Below are 18090 nucleotides of genomic sequence, written 5' to 3' on the forward strand. Positions count from 1 at the left end.
CCTAAATGTGTCCGTTTTCACCCCGTTTGGCGTCTTACATCACCGCAGGTCATTATTCTGGGATTAAATGACGAGCGTTCGGACCACTTGGTGGACGTGTCGGTGATGGACCTGCTGCAGGACCGGGAGGGCTTCACCTGGAAGGGTCACGACAGACTGGAACCCCGCCTCAAACCTGCCCCCTTCCCGCCAGGCTTCCAGCCCCTGGTGCTGCTGCAGTGCCTGCCCCCCGCCTCAGTCACGGCGGTGGCGCTGCACGCCGAGTGGAACCTGGTCGCCTTTGGGACGAGCCACGGGTTTGGACTTTTCGACTACCACAGACGGAATGCTGTTCTGGCCAGGTGTGAGGGGGATTTATTTCTTTAAAGGACAAACATACATTTTAGTTTGTCTTTTCTTTTAATCACGTTTGCATCTCTTTCTCGCCGTTTTCCTTCTCACAGGTGCACCTTGCACCCAAATGACTCGTTGGCGATGGAAGGCCCCCTGTCCAGGGTCAAGTCATTAAAAAAGTCGCTACGCCAGAGCTTCAGGCGCATCCGCAAAAGCCGGGTGTCGGGGAAGAAGCGGGTCTTGACCACGCCCACCAGCAAGGTGAGCAACCTCCTGCTGTGAAGATCATCCAGAACCCTGAACCCAGTCTGGCTGAGTTCTACAAATGCTCCTGATGAATGCAGGTCCAAGAGGCCAACGCCGCTCTGGCCGAGCAGGAGGAGGTCGCTCCGGTGCAGCGAAGGATCGAGCCGCGGTCAGCGGACGACTCTCTGTCCGGCGTGGTCAGATGTTTGTGCTTTGCAGACACATTTCTGCGTGACGGTGCGTTCAAACGCAGTGAAACATTTTTTTTTTCAGACTTAGGAGAATTGGTTCATAACAAGTTCCCATTTGTCCTTTAGGCACACACCACGGCCCCACGCTCTGGGCGGGGACCAACTCTGGTAGCGTGTATGCTTATGCCCTGGAGGTGCCTGGCGTGGGTTTGGGGCGCACGTGTGAGCGGGGCGGAGCCAGCGAGAGCAGCATGTGCGTGGAGGCGGTGCTGGGTAAAGAGATCCAGCTGATGCACAGGGCTCCCGTGGTGTCCATATGCGTGCTGGACGGGCGAGGAAAACCGCTGCCCGACCCGTACGAAGCGTCCCAGGACCTGGCCATCGCGCCGGACATGACCAACGCCCACTCGGTTCTCATCGCTTCAGAGGAGCAGCTGAAGGTGAAGAAATGAGGCTGTCAGAAGGTTGATGGGAGCGTGGTTTGAACCTCTGACCTCTTTTCTGCTCTTCGTTCAGGTGTTTTCTCTTCCCAAAGTGAGTGCGAAGACCAAGTTCAAGCTGACGGCTCATGAAGGCTGCCGGGTGAGGAAGGTGGCTCTGGTGCTCTTCAGCTCCAGCGTTCAGGAGGACTACAGCGAACACACGCTGGTCTGCCTCACCAACATGGGAGACATGCACCTCTTCAACATCCCTGGCCTCCGACCTCAGGTGGGTTCTGGTCCGCTCTGAGCCAAAACCAGAATTTGCCAGTTGTTGACAGGAGTCTGTCTTCAGGTGCGTTTCGACTGCATTCGGAAGGAGGACATCAGCGGCATTGCGTCGTGCGTCTTCACCAAGAATGGACAGGGTCAGGAAGACCCCGCCCTCAAACGTTCTCATCGAAGGCTTCATGGAACGCCTTTAACGCTGGATCTTCTCTCTTTTTAGGGTTCTACCTAATCTCTCCATCAGAGTATGAGAGGTTCTCTTTGTCTGCAAAAGTTCTCACCGAACCGCTGTGTTCTGTTCAGCTTCACCGACACCTGGAGCAGACGTTCACCTGGTAACAAATCTCACCAACACTCAAAGCACAAATTTTAACGGGTCATCCAAGTTTTTATCATAATAGCACATTAGATTCATAAATATTCTTTGTGGATTTTCCTATTTTCCTATTTATTCACTTTTTGCTTTAATAAATGGATGACGTCAAATGTGGCATTTAAATAAAAAAAAGTAGTGAGCACGTGTATGAATGATGTTAAAATCCAGGGCAATAGATAGTCAAGCTCTATAGAGTTTTATTGGGTTTAGGGAGTAGTGCTGGAATTTACACAAAACCTTCCTGATAATAGTCATGGTTTGTGCGACATTTCAAATCTAGCTTTTTGATTGCTACTGATTCATAATGATTTGAATGAAGGAATCCTCAGAAATGGTATTTTGAGCTTAATTTTCTTAATATACGTCCTCAGTCATAAGACAAATGCTACCAGTGGGGCTCAAACAAAGACAGAGAATAAAAATTTTTTTGAGTGTTTTGTTGACAATAAAGCTGTTTCTTCAGCTTTTAATTTGGAACATTTTGGTAATTTTCTGTCTCATTCTGCTCCAACTCCGTTTCTGGATCTTCATGGTGTAGTGGTTGCTCTGAAACACCGTGAGTAAAGCGTTTGTGTGTCTCCACAGCGACGGAACGCCGACGCACATGCAGGCCAATGGAACCCATAAAAACCAGATGGGTCAGGCTGAAGGTGAGTCCTTCACTTGTTCTTTCCTCCTTGTCTGTTTTGTCTCTTCCTCGCTCTCCAAACCCCCTTCACCGACCCCTGCTCTGGTCCCCAACTGGTCTCTATGGTAACCATTCAGCATGCCCCCGTTGCCTCTCCAGTCCTGCTCCCCCTTTTTTGGCTGGCAGGGGAGCTGTGGTTGTCGTGGAAACCAGCCATCCTTTCTTGTGGCACTTGGTTTAGCAGGACCTTCCACGCAGAGCTGGAATTGTTTTAGTTGTTTTCCTGAAAAGAAGTCAGCAGAAGTGGAGGTCTGGGATCCTGGAAAACCAGGATTCTGGATCTGGTTCAGGGCAGGAGTGGCGCCTCGTATTTATTTATCATCCAGAACGTGAAGACTTTTTTGTAGAAATGTTTTTTTTTTTTAATCTGACAGGGAAGGTGGACGTCCCTCTCAGCACCCTGCCCTCCCCCCTCCTGGACACCCCACTGGACTCCCCCCTCAGCTGTGCTGACCTCACCTTAGACTCGACCGGAGAGCTGACGGTGGAGGACGTCAGGGACTTCCTCACGTGAGCATTCACCTGTTCAAAACTATTGTGTCCATCCAACCATGAGAAGTAACTTTAGCATGTCTCCGCCCCCTTTAGCACGGTGGACGAGGAGGAGAACAACCTGAGGAACATGAAGGACGAAGAGGGACGCTCACCTGGCATCCTCATCAACTGAGCGGGTGAGAGAAGAAATGAGTTGGGATTTTACACACAATTTTATCTTTAAATGGCTCTCATAGGAACTTTGAGAAAACCTCGGGGGGGTGTCTTAACACTGTTCTGGACCTATCAGAATGGGTTTGCTTGTAGGGACCTCAACTCAGGTCCCCACCGTGCCACAAGTCCCCGCGTGTATGTGTATATCCAGGTTAAAGTCCCCACGGGGTGTTGTAAACACACACACTCACACACACCTGTTTTCAATGGAGCTCCTCCAGAGTGAGCAGACTTCAAAGAGCTGCTCTGTCTGAGATCTGCATTCCAATACCAGAGCCTCCTCTCAATCCACAAATCCTTCTCTTCCAGACTGACAGAAACTCCTGCCCAAAACACCACAACCTGTCAGCTTAGCTGCTGCCAACATAACAAGTTCTTTAACCTTAACTAACGTACTGGACAAGCTGCAACTACACACAATTAGGTCAGTCATTCTGTGATGTGAAACTTCTTTGGCTCTGAAACACTTTACATCACAGATTTTCTAAAGCAGGAACATCTGAAGTTGATGTGGAATCGCTTCCTTAAAGACTGCTGCCCTCTTGTGGTGACAATGTGAAATACCGTCAGTAGACATAAACACGTTTATCTGAAGTAAATATTTTCATTTTCAAAGATACACTGTTTAGTGTCACAATATTCCAATTAGAATATCATGGAAAAGTGTTTTCATTTCCATAATTATATTAAAAAAATAATTAAACTTTCATAGAGTATCGATTCTATGTAGGATGAATTGGGGTTCTAATTCTCTGAAATTGTGTTTTTGTGGGTTTTATGAACTGCAATCCCCAAAAATCAGTTAAACAGTGTGTTCTGAGTCTGTTTTCTATGAAAGTGTCTTTATTGAATGGAGTTATGGAAATGACAACACTTTTCCTTGATATTCTAATTTTTGGAAAAGATCTGCATAAACGATCAACAAAAAATAGAAAACCGAATTTCAGTTTTAAATCTTAATTCCTGCTTGTTTGATCAATCAAAAAATCCTTTAGTGTGTTGATTTTTCTTTTTTTATGAAGTTTATTTTGTAATGGTCTCACAGATGGCTCTTTTTGTTAGTTTTTATGTTTCCACCTAAATTTTGAATTTTTACATTATGTTCATTCTATCATAATCATGGTTTAATATTATTTTTTTAATAATTTATTTCCAACATGCTAAATACAAAGTGAAAATGAAAGAGAATTTCTTAACAGAGCTCAAACAACAAAATAAGATAATTATTCTTAGTTATAGCAATTTATCAAGTCAAATTTGCTTATTTTAGCTTTCTCTTATTCTGCAGCACTTTGCTCAACCTCTTTTTTTATTTTCTAACATTTTAGTAAGTTTTAAATTAAGCAAACTGGATTTCAGAATAAAAGCACCATAAGAAAAGATGAAAATTCTGATTCTTTCAGTCACTCTTGTTGTTTCACTTTCTTTGATTTTTAAAAATGTGATTTTATGTAATTTAAAATATTAATATGTTTAGTTTATAGTTCACGTACCAGACGTTGTGAATTGATTCTTTTAGGTTAATGTTGTTTTCTTGTGCTCCACGCCTTTCAGGGTTTGGTTCTCGTGGTTTTGATGGACTGGATCTGAGTGCTGGACCACGAACATCTCCCATCAGTTCACCATGAGGCCCACAGTCGTCACACAGCCTGGAACTCTGGTGTGAATCCTTCATCTGAGTGAAGAACTTCCTCCTCCAGCAGAGCAACATCTGGGACTGACGTCATCCGGCTTCATCGTTAATTTTGCTGCACACTAGAGGATGCAAAGGACTGTTCTCTGCAACATAATCCTGTGAATGACTTTTTTTTTTCTTTCTTGAAACGGGACAGAAAGGGAGCACCGTTACGTTGCAGAAAGCTAAATGAAGTGTTTGGAAGGTGCGAGCACGGGACGTCAGAGCATCTGGACTCCTGCCTTCAGAAAGAACCAGACCTTTATGTTGGTTTGCTCTGGACAAATGAAGGTATTTTGTAAAAGTCTGTGCTGCGTCACATATGTTTTGTACGGCCATTTTCAGAGAGAAATATTTTATTGAGAGAAATGAGGAAAGCTTGTTTTTTTTCTTTTTTTAAATAATTCCTTTACACACAAGCTCATCTCATGTAAGCAAAAAGTCATCTTCCGTTTGGAAAACGGCGGACCGGTACAGAACGTTTCTGCTGATAGACCGAAAATAAAGTTTGTTTTTAATCGTCTTCTGCACAAAGTTGGTTTAAACAAGTCAAATAGGGTTGAACAGCAGATGATGGCCTCCTCAGATCTTCAGAGACGCAGGAAAGACTTTGAACAATGTGGCTAACGTTAGCGCAGCAGATAGGAATCATATTGATTTATTTTTGTTAACACGATTAACTGAGACGAATGTTTGATCACCGATTAGTTTCATTCATTAACTGTCAATAAAAGTCTATTTACTCTGATAATCAGACTTTTTGTTTTGTGATTTAAAAAAGGGAAAAATACGGAGAAACTTTGTGAAAACATTTATTTTTTATATAAAATACATAAATAAAGCATCTGCGGGTGGCATCAGAAGCACGTGCAGTTACACAATCCTGTGCTGGACTCACTCAACCAGGCCAACAACTCAACACCACCACAAAAATATTTTTGTTTTGATTCGACCCCCCGAGGTCTAATGATCAAAGAGAATCTCCCATTTTTAAAGTGAAAGTTACTCCCAACAGAGAAGAAACGATTGCACGGCTGTCCTGACATCTCTTCCATGGGGGGCGGCGGTTGATGGCGATGACATTTGTGTGGTCGAAGCGTTTTACACATTCCGCAAAAAGAGACTAATGGACATTCTTCAGAAAGCGCTTCTGTCCCTCATGTTACAATGGACTGTTCCTGCGTCTCCCTTTAAACTGGGCGGTGGCACAGAGGTGGGCGGAGCCAAACGAGTCTGTGGACTAGCAGCAGGAGGCGAGACGAAGCAGCACAATGAGTGGATATGTCTGAAGGTTCCCTTGTTTAGCAGAAATCCTCTTCATTTTTTACTTCGTCGGCTTTCACCCGTTTACAAAAATAGAAAGGGACATTTTGGGTTCAGTCTTTTACTGTCAGACGAGCAGGTGAGCAAAAGGGGCGGGGCATTCTCAGGTGCGTTCTCTGTAGAGCGTGGAGCCTAAGAGGGCGGGGTTTTGAAGGGCCCCCAGGCGTGAAAGCAGCGGGTGAAGCAGTGCGGCTCGTTCCCCTTCCTCACCAGGCGCAGCTTCCTCGGCTGCTCGGCTTCTTTGGCGCGCATGTGCTGAATGTAAACCTGGCGAGGAAGAGGAGGCCAAACGTTAGCAAGAGCTGCGTTCCTGGAGGATGTCCGTGCACGGCCGTCCACTCACCTGACACGCTTTGAGGCTGAGTTTGATCTCCACCTGGCTGGTCTGAGTCCCCACCCACATGTACACCTGAGGGACACACCAAACAATGAGGAACGCCGTTGCTTAGCAACAATCAAACACGTTCAACTCCTCTTCACCTCTTTGCCGTTATCCAGCAGCATGATGTCGTCATCAGCCAGGTCGTCCTGACAGAAGTCGGAGCATTTCTCCGACACAGAGAAGTAACCTTTCTCATTGGAGCACCTGAGGGAGCAGAGGAGGAACGTCAGAGCTTCTGACTCGTCTCAGAAGACGAACTATGAAGAGGTTTTCAGACCTGAAGAGTCTGGCGTGCTTCATGTACTCTGCATCTTCGTCGTACGCCTTCTGAGAACCAATTCCCACCCAGAAAAAGTTCTCTGGCTCCTCCCCCTCGTTAATCACCTGCAGAACGAGACAACAGGTAACTACAATGACAAAAGGGTTACAAATAAAGATTTTTATTGGATTTCTCTTAAAGTTTACAGTCCAATAGTCTTAAATCTTCATCCCATAAACTGTCGAGAAATATTTGTAATTATCTGTAGATTCCAGCACATTTAGCAAAAAAAAAAAACCCTGAAAACGTTGACCAATTGACTGTATATGAGAACTGGACTGACCCCTCCCCCTCACATTCCAAACAGGAAGTAGCTCTCATCGAGTTCTATGGAGAAATAAACATCCATAACTATACTTGTCAAAGTATAAATCATGTTTTTTGCATAGTTTGGTTAAGGGTTCAACTTTTGGGATTTTTTAAAATATTTTCCCACAAGAGGGCACTGTAGATGTTTGTACCAGTATTTGCTATTGAACAAAATGAGGAAGAAGCGCAGATTGGACTTGGCATAATTGCTAAGAAGTGTTGCACTTTTATCTCTCAAGTACGACTTATATTCTGAAAAATAAACTGCGTTGAATTGAAGATTCAAAACAGATTTTGTGTAGACTGTTTTAAAGTGAAGGGGTGTGGCCTTTCAACAAGCTCTCTTCTTATTGGTGGGTGGTTAAGAGGTTGACTCCAGCATCCATATTGGGAAAAACTGGTGACTGAAATGACTTAATTTGGTTGGAGCCAGAAGTAAACCATCCTCTCTGGATGATATCACACTCCCTCGGTCCAGTTCTCATATACAGTCAGTGGATGGAGTGATCAGGCCTGTGGTTTGAACCTGTTTGCTGTAGGTCTCATCAAACATGCTGTTCATGATGTCCTCGGCCAGTTTGGCCTCATCGGGGTCGGCGGCTCGGCCCACCCACGTGTAGACGATGCCCTGGTTGTCCGTGCTCTCGAACGGGACCTGGAAAGCAGACGTTGGGAGTGATGACTTCCTGCTCAAGACTCTTCTGCATCGTCATGAAACGAACGCCCGCACCTTCAGGATGAAGCAGAACTCTGAGTTAAGGTTGCCGGAATCCGTCCCGATCTGGATGGTCCTGGTGACAAAGCAGGAAGAAAAAGTTGAGCTTTTATTTTGAAAAGAGGAAGTTTGTGTCACCTAGAACAATAACAGAAATGTACAGACCCAAAATTATATACTTTAAGGGAAAAAAAATGTTAAGGTTTCAGATTAAAAAACAAAACTTTTTTTTATTCTGAAAGGGATCGGGAGCGTTCGCCCTCAGAATTCTTCCTGCACTTCCTGTTCTCTTCAGGAGAAAGCGGCGCAGACCTGGTGCAGAGCGCACTGCCGTTGGTGCGGATATGGTAGAGGGACGGCTGGGCGCTGTCGGTGTCCTGCTTCCTCTTCCCTTTGTGGATGATGAACTTCCTCTTGAAATGGGACAAGAACTTGAGGTTCTCCTGCTGCTGGGTCATCCGCACCACCTAACAGCAACGACCACATGTCAGCTCACACATGAAGCGAGACGGAGGTTGGCGGTTTGAACCCGAGCGTGAACGCACACCTTCAGCTTTCCGGGGAAGAGGCTCTCAAACTTCTTCTGCAGGGAGAAGGTGAAGGTGAGCCAGCCCATGTTGGACGCCTGCCTGCCCTGCCAGAAGTACACCACACACTGGAAGTCTTCCTCCGGCTGCTTCTCCTCCTCCTCGTCATCAGCGCCTCCTCCTCCTCCTCCACCACCTCCACCACCCTCCTTCTTGTCCTTCTCCTCGTCCTCATACTCCACAGGAACCCAGTACCTAAAACGAAAGTGGCAGCTGTCATCTCTGCTGCTGTGTTTCCTCCCAGCCGCCGGCGCCTTCAGGAGTACCTGCAGAGGAAGACGTAGCAGTCCTGAGTGAAGAAGTGTCCGAACTCTTCCTCGGGCAGCCGAGCAAACTTCTTTCCCTCCAACACGAATCCCTCCATCCCGTCCAGATCCTCGTTCCACTCCTCCATCAGCTGCTCGGCCTGGAATGAGAGCGCCACCGTTAGGTCCGCCTTAAAGCGTCGGTGAGGGTCGGCGTCTGCACGGGGGCGGTACCTCTGACAGCGCCATGGGGGGCTGTCTGGGGAGGAAGAGCGCCGTCAGGTCTGCTTTCATCTGGTCTTTCTGCTCGGCGTCTTTCTTCACCTGTTTGGGTCACAGAACCGAACGGTCAGACGCTCAGCGCCGCTAACGCTAACATGTGCGTGCGTTCACCCACTTTTCCCTGCAGGTTGTCGTTCTGCTGCACGGTCTCGGCTGCGCGGGTGTAGTCCACCTTAAGGACGTCGTCCCAGTTCTTAAACTTGGATTTGAAGACCTGAGGGGGAGCAGACGCCGCGGCGTGTCAACATGCAGACAGGACGAGTTGGAAAGGCTGCCGTTTGGCGGCTGCGTCACCTGGCTCTCTGTGCCCTCCAGGTTGCGCGTGACGCAGGCGTGTTTGGGCCGGTGCAGCATGGAGCAGATCTCCTGACCCAGTTTCAGAGCTGCAGCCCTGACGAGACGCGGGGACTTCCTCCCGATCCAGATGAAGACGTCCGACCAGCAGTCCAGGATGTAAACACATTTGGTGTCCAGCAGAGACTGGAGCTGAAACGACCAGCGAGAAACGGCGGAACATCAGAGGCGACGGCACACTTTCCCACACGGTTTGTGAGTCCTTAAACATACCAGCCGGAGCTCCGGCAGCGTGTCCAGTTTGACCTTGTGATCTTTGTGCTCCACAGACAGTTTGTAGTTGATCTGAGGAAGCTCCAGGTAACCGAGCCCCAAACCCACCTGCAGGAGAGGTAAACGTCAACCAACCAAAACGAAGCCCGACCGCTACAGCAGGACGGTCAATAGATTTACTTTGTATAGTTTGGGCCGGATAGGAGAGAAGTTGTCCGGGACGTGCTTCTTGATCTCCTCCGGTTGTCCTCCCAGAGGCTCCCAGAAGTCTGGAGGCTCCTGGCTCTGCATGATGGTGGTGATCTCAGCCTTCCCTTTGCGCTCGTTCTTGTTGATCTTCTCAGCAAACAACCTGCCAGGATTTATTGGACATTTTTCTATTAACTTTGAATAAAAAAATTGCGGGGCTAAAGGAAGGCTAGCGGTGTAAGTAGACATGCATTATTGCTTTATACAGTCAATGTGTTTGACAAATGCACAGTTGTTAGTGTTTTATCTGTAAAACTATTTGAAGATATTTCATATGCCACGGTTTGCTTCTTTTAATTTTGAGGCTGAATTACTGTTCTTGACAAATCTGTTGGAATCAATGTTTTGTTTGAAAGTATAGCCTCATGAAATACACGAGCACACACTGGAACTGATAAGTTGTGTTGAATTTATTCTAGTCGGATACTGCAATATTTAAAAAATAAAAATGCACTAATTTGATATTCGGTTACTATTATTCATCTAAGTGTTTTAACTATTATTCAGCTTTGGCCAAACATTTTCCCTTTGATGCATCCCTGAAAAATGTGAAGAGTTTTGTCAGGAGCTGCAGGTGAAGCAGATCCAGCAGGTGCTGCACCTGGCCTTGGTGGTGCTGCTGAGCGTGGCGTTGGCTCCTCTCCAGATGAAGATCTCCAGCCCAGAATCCAACAGGAACACAAAGCTACCAGAAACAGAACCAAACGATAAATGTTAGGTTCCTGCAATCCAGAAAAGCCACAGTAATCAAAGAGGTGAGCGACTCACCGAGGGTCCAGGGAGGAGCCCTTAGCCGGCACCGACTCCAGACGGATGTTTTTCTTGCCGTAGACTCGGTACAATCTGTGCAAAATAAGAAACATTTGAAAGGTTGTTCTCAGAATTGCATGTTTTGTTTCTGCCGGATCTTCACCTCAGAGGATAGTTGTTGTCCTCCACCGTGTAAAACCCGCTGGCAGTTCCTCCCTCGATGTAAGAGATGTCCTGGTTGAAAACCTGCAGAGAGAAGCTGTAGTCAGATGACGTCCGGAGGACTTTCCCACTCACGTCTGCATCTACGTACAGCGCTGAACTCCTCGCTCTCCTCTCCCATCTCCTCCCGGATCGTCCTGCACTCCGCCCCTAAGCAGTTCCGCAGGTTGACGGCGTGGATGGCGGAGCCGGCTTTCTTGTCCAGCGTGGCTTCCTGCCCGATCCAGTAGAAGATCTGCCAGTTCAGCGCTCCGTTGTCGTCCAGGAAGGTCTGGGAGTGACAGGAGGAAGTTAGAGGAGAGCCTCTTCGTCCTGACGGAATCTCCTGCAGTCTGAAGCTCCACCTTCAGGATGATGTAGCAGTCGGCCTCGTAGAATTTTCCGTGGAAAGCTTCGTCCACCTGCACCGGGATAAAGTTCTCGATCTGCCACACGGACACGCCGGGAACCTGCGGGAGGGGAGCGCCGGTGGTTTTAGGAAAACTGCCCCTCTGCAGTGGCGTTGTGAGGTCACAGGTAACTCACCTGCCCCACGTCCTCCAGAAAGAACTCTGAATAATCCAGCTGAGGCTTCTCCAGACTTTTGTCCCAGCGGCGAGTTTTCAGGTCACCGTACTTCGGATCGCCGTTCTCCTGCAGATGAGAAGAGTGATAAATAGAGTGAAATAAGATTCCCTCAGATCGGAATTTGACAGAAAATCTCTAAAAGAAAAGAACTGAAACTCAGATTTTGGTTCAATTTTTAGTCTTTTAGATTGTAAGAAAGGATATGAAGTTGATCTAGATTTGCAGCTCTAAAGCCTCAGATTTCCAGGGTGGATAAAAGAGCGCCAGCAATACTTGAATTGATATTTCAGACTTTCCATCAGTCCATATTTATATTTCAGCTGATATTCTGAACTCAGTTTCTCAACTTTTGAGCCCTTATCTTAAATAAATGTTAGAAATCCTCCATCAGGGCTGCATCTGACAGAAAGGAATCTTTACCTCCATGTTTTTCTTCTCCTGCGCGACGTCGCTCATGCCTTTCAGAACCTGCTTTGCCTGATCATCCTGGGAGCAATCCTTTCTCCTCCTCAGCCTCATCTTTCTCGCCAAGTGATCTCTGGGGTTGGCTCCTGGGAACAAACACTTTGTTTCAAACTGACAGTTTGTCCAAAAGATGCAGATCGACATTCTGAGTCTTCCAGTTCAGAACAGTTTTTTAATCCAAATACACATCTGGGCTACTGGAAGTTAAATTCTTTAAAGTCCCCCAATGATGATTAAAACAAAAGTTTCCAGTAGTGTTTTAATTATGATTATGAAGTTTTTAACAAAAATCCCACAATTTAAATGTCTTCAAAAGCCATTTTTTATGTTGATCTGAAGCCTCTGTTTCCAGAATCTCCTCTGAAGGGGCGTGGCTTTTTGAAGACCACTGGGAGCGCTTTTACAAACATGGGGTGGGTCTTTAAGCTACAAGCTCATTTTCCCTTTAAACCAAAAGAACATTTAAAAAACAGTGGTGTCCTCCTGCTACACTCACCTCCTCCTGCAGCCGCCACGGTGGCGGGTGACGCTCCAGCCAGGCGGAGCTGGTTCTGCAGCGAGAAGTCGATGTTGTACCACTCCGCTGCTCTGTCTGTGGGTTTAGGAGGCATCACCAGGTTGGGGTTCTCGCGCACATCCAGAACCTACAAAAACAAACCCATCAGGAGGGTTCTGTTGGGAGTTCTCCACCTGCTTGTTTGCAGGAATCAGTCAGATTTCATTTGTACCTCCAAGTCTGTCAGGTAGTGGATGGTCTCGGGCAGCGTCACCAGGCGGTTTTTATTCAGCACCAACTTCTTTAACTTGCCACACCTGAAAGAACGCAATAAAAACATTATTTCAGCACTCGAGAAACAGAGGAAACGTTTCTCCGGGTTGTCATCTTCCTCCACCTGCAGAGTCCCTCTGGAATGAGCTCCAGGTTGTTGTTAGCAGCCATGAACTCCACAAGGCTGGAGAGTTTGCCCACGCCAGGAGGAACACCGTCGAAGTCCAGTTTGTTGGAGTTGACGTACAGCTTCTTCAGTTTGGACAGCTTACAGATGGCCGACTGTCGGGGACACAGACGGGGAGATTTTAGAGGCTGAGTCCGGTACAGTCGGACTGATGGCGGCGGCCGGCCGGGCTCACGGGCAGTGAGGTGAGCTGGTTGCGGCTCAGGTTGAGCGTCTCCATCTGGGTCCACTGGTCGATGCAGAGGGAGAGCTCAGAAATCTGGTTGCTGCTCAGGTTGAGCCTCTTCAGACTGCTCAAGGAGTAAAGACACTCGGGTATGCGGGTCAGGTCATTACAGGACAAATCCACGTCTGGAGTGGAGACGAAAACAGAGTTAGAAGGAAGGAAAAGATGTTTGTGAACTCTTGTAAAGATGTGATTCTACCTGCGAGCTGCATCAGTCCCTCCAGGCTGGTGGGCATGTTGCTCTGGACCCTCTGAGTGTTCCTCAGATGAAGCGTCTGTAACGCCACCATGGCTGGCAGCTGCCTGCTCAGAGACAAGCAGAGCAGTTATAGATCCACTCTTCTATTGTGGAGGACGGCGCCCCCTGGCGTCTGCTTACCGCAGCTGTGCGTGCATCAGCGGGTTGTTGTTGAGGACGAGTGTCTGCAGGTGCACCAGGCGCCGCATCTGAGGAGGCAGGCTGTCCAGCTTGTTGTCGCTCAAGTCCAGATACAGCAGGTCGGTCAGGTTGATGAACAGCTGGTTGGGGATGGAGTCGATGCTGTTGTGACTCAAGTTCAGCACCAGCATGTTCCTGCTGTTCTCCAGGTCTCTGGGGATCTCCGTCAGCTGGTTGTAGCTCAGATCCTGGAGGAGAGGCGGGTCAGAAGAACCCACGGATATTCAAAAAAAAAAAAAGGATGCGTGATGATTTACACACCAGCACAGAAAGGTCGTCCAGCTGAAAGATGTCATCCGGGACGCCGGAGTTTTTCAAGTTGTTGGCTCTGGCCACCACCGCCTGCACAAACAATGACAGGATTTGATTCGAGCACGTCACAGCACACCCCCTCTACTCTGCTGCACCACACGAGCCTCTCTTACCCGCAGATTCGGTAAACTTGAAAGTTCTCCATGTAAAGTGGTCAGGCTGTTGTGACTCACAGAAATATGCTCCTAAAATATATTAAAAAAGCAGAAATGAATCACAAAACTGAACTTTCAGTGAATAAACAGGTAAACATGAAGCTCCAGCACACACAGCTGCTTATAGTGATCATCTTTTCTGGTTTATGCTGATGTCATTGATTATCAGAGTCTGAGGCTGTTTGAGCATAAACACTTTTCACATTAAAAATAAGCATAAATGCATTAAACAAATGGAGACATTTAGATAAAACTCTTACTTCCTTTCGTACTCTGTATTATTTGAATTGTGTTTTTAACTCGTCTTTTTTACGGTCTCCTTTCTTATTGCTTCTTTCATCAGTGAATAGTAATAAACACGTTCACGGTGCAACTTTGCAGGTTTATTTCTTCTAGTACAACTCATAAACAAATTCAAAGTTATTTATTGGAAAGCACAAATTAAAATGGACCAAAAATTCCACATAAAAATGAAAACACTAAGATTAAAATCCCAAATTAAAATTTAAAACCCAAAAAATTAAATGTGTATGTTATGAGGCTGTCATACACTCAACTGAAATGAAGATTTGAGTAAGAAGTTCACTAATATCACTTCTAGTTTTAATAGGACCTGCTAATATGGGTTTACATCAGGCACATAGAAGGGCAGCTAGAAGGGGTCTTTCATCACATTTATGTATTTTGTAGCCAGTTACTTATTACAACCTTATGTGCTATGATGCTCAGTTATGGGCGTTACATGAGCTGCTTACAGGCCTTCGCTTAATAATCGTGGCGTTTAGTTGCAGTCAGTTGCTTAGAGTCCAACTCTGATCACTTTTGATCTGTTGTAAAAGCGTTCCCGGTGGTCTTTTAGTTCAATTTGCTAAAATTTATGAAAACTGACGTTTTCTAGGACATAGTTTCTGCAGAAGAATAGGAGTTCATCAGAAGTTCACCTTTGTGGGACTGTTGGCCTCCCTCCCTATTGCTGAGAGCTCTCCGTTTACATCAGGGGTGTCAAACTTAAAGCCTCGAGGGCCGACTTCATGCTGGTTTTCCAGAAACCCTGCCATATCTGCTGCGGATTACCTGGATCAGGTGTGTTTAGCCAATAAGAAGCTTCTATGGCAGCTTGGTTGGATAACATAGGACACCGGCCTTCCAGGGCTGGAGTTAGACACCTGTGGTTTACAAGCTCTAAAGCGAGCACGCAACCCTCATAACCCAAAGCTTACATTACAGATGCAGCAAAAATAGCGAGCAATACTATAGCTATCCAACCATACAGTTCCGATCCAGATCCCAGCTCAGATGAGGAAAACAAAGACAATCATGGATCCATTTGTCTGCATCAAAATGGAGCTTATGATTCGCACATTGTTTCATCAAACAGTATTTGTTTTTAGTCTGCTTCAAATTTACAACACTTTGAATAAAGAAATACTCAGAAATGCAAATTCAAGCTCAAGTTTCTTTATATATGTCCTCCTTAGTCAGAAAAATGCCACAAGAACATGTTAAAAACACAATGTTCACCAAAATGGGTCTTTTAAGGGTTTTCTTTAGTGGTAAATGCAAAAGTAAGTTAAGAATTGAGTTATATGGTGGCCCTGAAGTGTCCTTTTGTATTTAGAAACATTTCATTTTCGTTTGACTTCTTTTTGTTTCTGGAATTTTGTTCTGATTTCTAAAATGTAATGTATTTGTTTTGCTTTTACAAATTGTTGTGATTTTTCTTTTTAAAAGCTTTTGCATTGTAGAGTCACTGTAGAGTTTGTGCGTTTCCTGTGAAGCACCCTTTATGGGTTTTGTTTGTTAGGGATTCCCCACAAAGCCATGAAGAGTCCAAAGACTCAATACTGTACCAGTGTGTCCAGACTGACTCTCATTGGAGTTTAATGGGGATGAAGCATCCAATATAGTCCTAAACATTCTCAATAGAGGCACTTAAACAAAAGTTGAGTACCTCAGAGTAATTAAATAAATATATGTTGTGATTTTCATACTAAAAAGCATATTAAGGTTAATATATGAAAATAAAATCTCTGATTTCACACATGTAAAGTCTAATAAACGAGGAACTTTTCATTTCTATCATCATCAGCTGTAAGCATCTGAAAAGAAAAAGCTTTTTCTGTTGACAGAAAGCCCACCGCCACATGAGAGGCGTGAACTGGTCCAAAAAAAAGCCACACAGATGCGTCAAAGCTAGAACTCAACCTCTTAATACATGGATCTGCTAATATGGAAGGTGTTTTGAATGTTCTTACCAACTTCTGGAGAGAAGCCAGCTCCTCCGGAAGATAACAAAGTCCCGTCCTGTTCAGCTTCAACCATCGCAGGCTGCTCATACACTTTACATGCTCAGGAAAATAACCCCCCTGTGGACAAAGGTCGGGACACGTGTTAGTCAACTCAAAAGCATTCCAGATTTACTTACACCTAAAAACTCAAATTGAAGAAATACAGATGTATAAAAGAGATTAAAAGCTGCTGTGTTTACACAGCAGTTGCATGACGTCTTTCACCAGATTTAATACTAAATCTGTTTTTCTGTTGCTGCTGACATTTGGATTTCTAAACATTACATTTGGACGCTTTGATTTTGACAGATTAAAACGTTAAAAAGTTGTTTAGTGAGCATTTTTAGACAATAATCCTTTAGAATCAGGTCTTTCAGGCTTTAAGACATTTTTGCATAATGCTAAATTCCACAAACTTTCGATTGAGTGAATCAGATCCCTGAACAGAACCTTTTAGAATGAACACACTGAGTTGAGTAAACATAGAGATATTGATTCTTCCTTGTGACCAAACCTTGTAAGTTCTGGTATTTTTAAAAATCCAGGATCATTGATTGACAGCAACACACTGAGTTAAATGTGCACTACTGTAACTAGACAACAGTGTTGCGATCCCAACAACAATAAACCCCAAAACAGGGCTGGGATAAAAACATGTTCTGACAGGTCAAAAGTTCGGTGAGGTGACCCATTTCCTTGTTTTTAAAGCTAACTCGATGAAAACCAGAACTTACTAGAACCATGTCAACACCGGGTTAACAAAACGACCCAAACAAGTGCCAACATTCCCCCTTTACTACAGTTTTCTACATTAGTTCAAAAAATTTGGAGCATTTTATATCAAAAATTAATGTTTTAAGCACTGAATTGTAGCCAAAAGTAAGCTAAATTAGCAGAGTGGTGTCATGATAAGTGCTGTAGCCCTAGCAACACTAAATCGTTTTACCGTAGAGTTACGACACTTATTTTATTTTTGAACATAGCTGCCTTAAATACAATTCCGCATACTGCTAAACAGGGTGGTGGCTGACACACGGGAGCGGGTTTTCTAACAAGAAGCTAACGCCCAATGTTCGCAGTACGAAGCTATGCTAGTCAGTGTCTCAGCTACTTTCCCTGCTATCTATCGGTGAACAAGTCTAACAAAGGGACTAGCTTAGTCTACGAGACATTAAATAATGCCATAAATGTGTGGATATTAAACATGAACCTATACAAAAAGAAAAAATCTTACTTTGAAGTCATTTCCACTGAGGTCTACTCCCCTTATGAAGGGAAGAACTCCTGTGGCAGCCATTTCTGACTCGCTGATGTCAACTGCTCAAACCTCTACTATTTTGGGTTGGGAGGGAGAGACGGGAGGGATGGTACCGCCCCCTTCTGGTTCAGGAGGAAGTGCATGTTATTTATGCGGAAAGGGCGCCCTCCTGTGGCCATTATGAATTTAAACATGAAAGTTGTTTTACATTGAACGAATGGACATGAACAGAAGAGGATAAGGGTCATAGAGGATGAGGATAATAATAATGACCATAATAATAATAATAATTATAATAGAGAGCCAAATTCTGACTTTTATAACTAAGAATTCCAACTTTTCCTCAAATTTCTGACTTTCGTATTTTAGAATTCTGACTTTTTTCTCAGAATTCTGGCTTCAGTCTCAAAATTCTGATTTTTATTTCAAACAAATCTGACTTTTACCTCTGAATTCTGATTTTAATCTAAGAATTCTGACTTTAATCTCATAAATCTGAACTATTGGTGCATGTAAACCACATCTTAAACGAGACTTCTGAGAATAAAAT

General features: G+C 45.2%; 2 protein-coding genes across 2 annotated transcripts in view; one reads left to right on the forward strand and one right to left on the reverse strand.

Moving 5' to 3' along the window:
• llgl1 (LLGL scribble cell polarity complex component 1) overlaps window positions 1-5672 on the forward strand; it is a 34090-nt gene extending 28418 nt beyond the window's left edge. The window contains exons 14-24 of the mRNA XM_024271621.2: window positions 49-341; window positions 444-594; window positions 678-816; window positions 897-1210; window positions 1287-1478; window positions 1545-1617; window positions 1698-1812; window positions 2439-2503; window positions 2916-3051; window positions 3130-3212; window positions 4804-5672. Coding sequence (XP_024127389.1) covers window positions 49-341; window positions 444-594; window positions 678-816; window positions 897-1210; window positions 1287-1478; window positions 1545-1617; window positions 1698-1812; window positions 2439-2503; window positions 2916-3051; window positions 3130-3208 — 1557 coding nt within the window. The 3' untranslated portion in view covers window positions 3209-3212; window positions 4804-5672. The remainder of the gene's footprint in view (window positions 1-48; window positions 342-443; window positions 595-677; window positions 817-896; window positions 1211-1286; window positions 1479-1544; window positions 1618-1697; window positions 1813-2438; window positions 2504-2915; window positions 3052-3129; window positions 3213-4803) is intronic.
• A 48-nt stretch (window positions 5673-5720) lies between these two features.
• On the reverse strand, window positions 5721-17671 carry flii (FLII actin remodeling protein). The gene is made up of 31 exons (XM_024271620.2): window positions 17517-17671; window positions 16250-16360; window positions 13953-14024; window positions 13789-13869; window positions 13468-13715; window positions 13288-13391; window positions 13038-13213; window positions 12800-12957; window positions 12635-12719; window positions 12403-12550; window positions 11862-11992; window positions 11400-11507; window positions 11219-11323; window positions 10966-11145; window positions 10816-10898; window positions 10671-10745; window positions 10504-10587; window positions 9834-10005; window positions 9654-9761; window positions 9381-9572; window positions 9202-9300; window positions 9039-9128; window positions 8826-8965; window positions 8520-8754; window positions 8285-8439; window positions 7988-8048; window positions 7784-7912; window positions 6907-7013; window positions 6728-6833; window positions 6591-6656; window positions 5721-6514 (listed from the first exon to the last, which is right to left on the reverse strand). The coding sequence occupies exons 1-31, from the start codon at window positions 17577-17579 to the stop codon at window positions 6380-6382; spliced, it is 3807 nt and encodes a 1268-aa protein (XP_024127388.1). The 5' UTR covers window positions 17580-17671; the 3' UTR covers window positions 5721-6379.
• Window positions 17672-18090: the final 419 nt, after the last annotated feature.

Source organism: Oryzias melastigma, linkage group LG8 (genome assembly GCF_002922805.2).
Source record: "Oryzias melastigma strain HK-1 linkage group LG8, ASM292280v2, whole genome shotgun sequence".
Lineage (NCBI taxonomy): Eukaryota > Metazoa > Chordata > Actinopteri > Beloniformes > Adrianichthyidae > Oryzias > Oryzias melastigma.

What these genes read in the sequence shown, in the direction of transcription:
- flii (XM_024271620.2), bottom strand. Translation starts at nt 17,579, where the DNA reads ATGGCTGCCACAGGAGTTCTTCCCTTCATAAGGGGAGTAGACCTCAGT. An exon ending in ACTGCTACATCATCCTGAAG is followed by an intron (nt 11,146 to 11,218) that starts GTGGAGCTTCAG and finishes TGTCACTCCCAG; the next exon opens with ACCTTCCTGGACGACAACGG. An exon ending in TCAGCCTCAAAGCGTGTCAG is followed by an intron (nt 6,515 to 6,590) that starts GTGAGTGGACGG and finishes CTTCCTCGCCAG; the next exon opens with GTTTACATTCAGCACATGCG.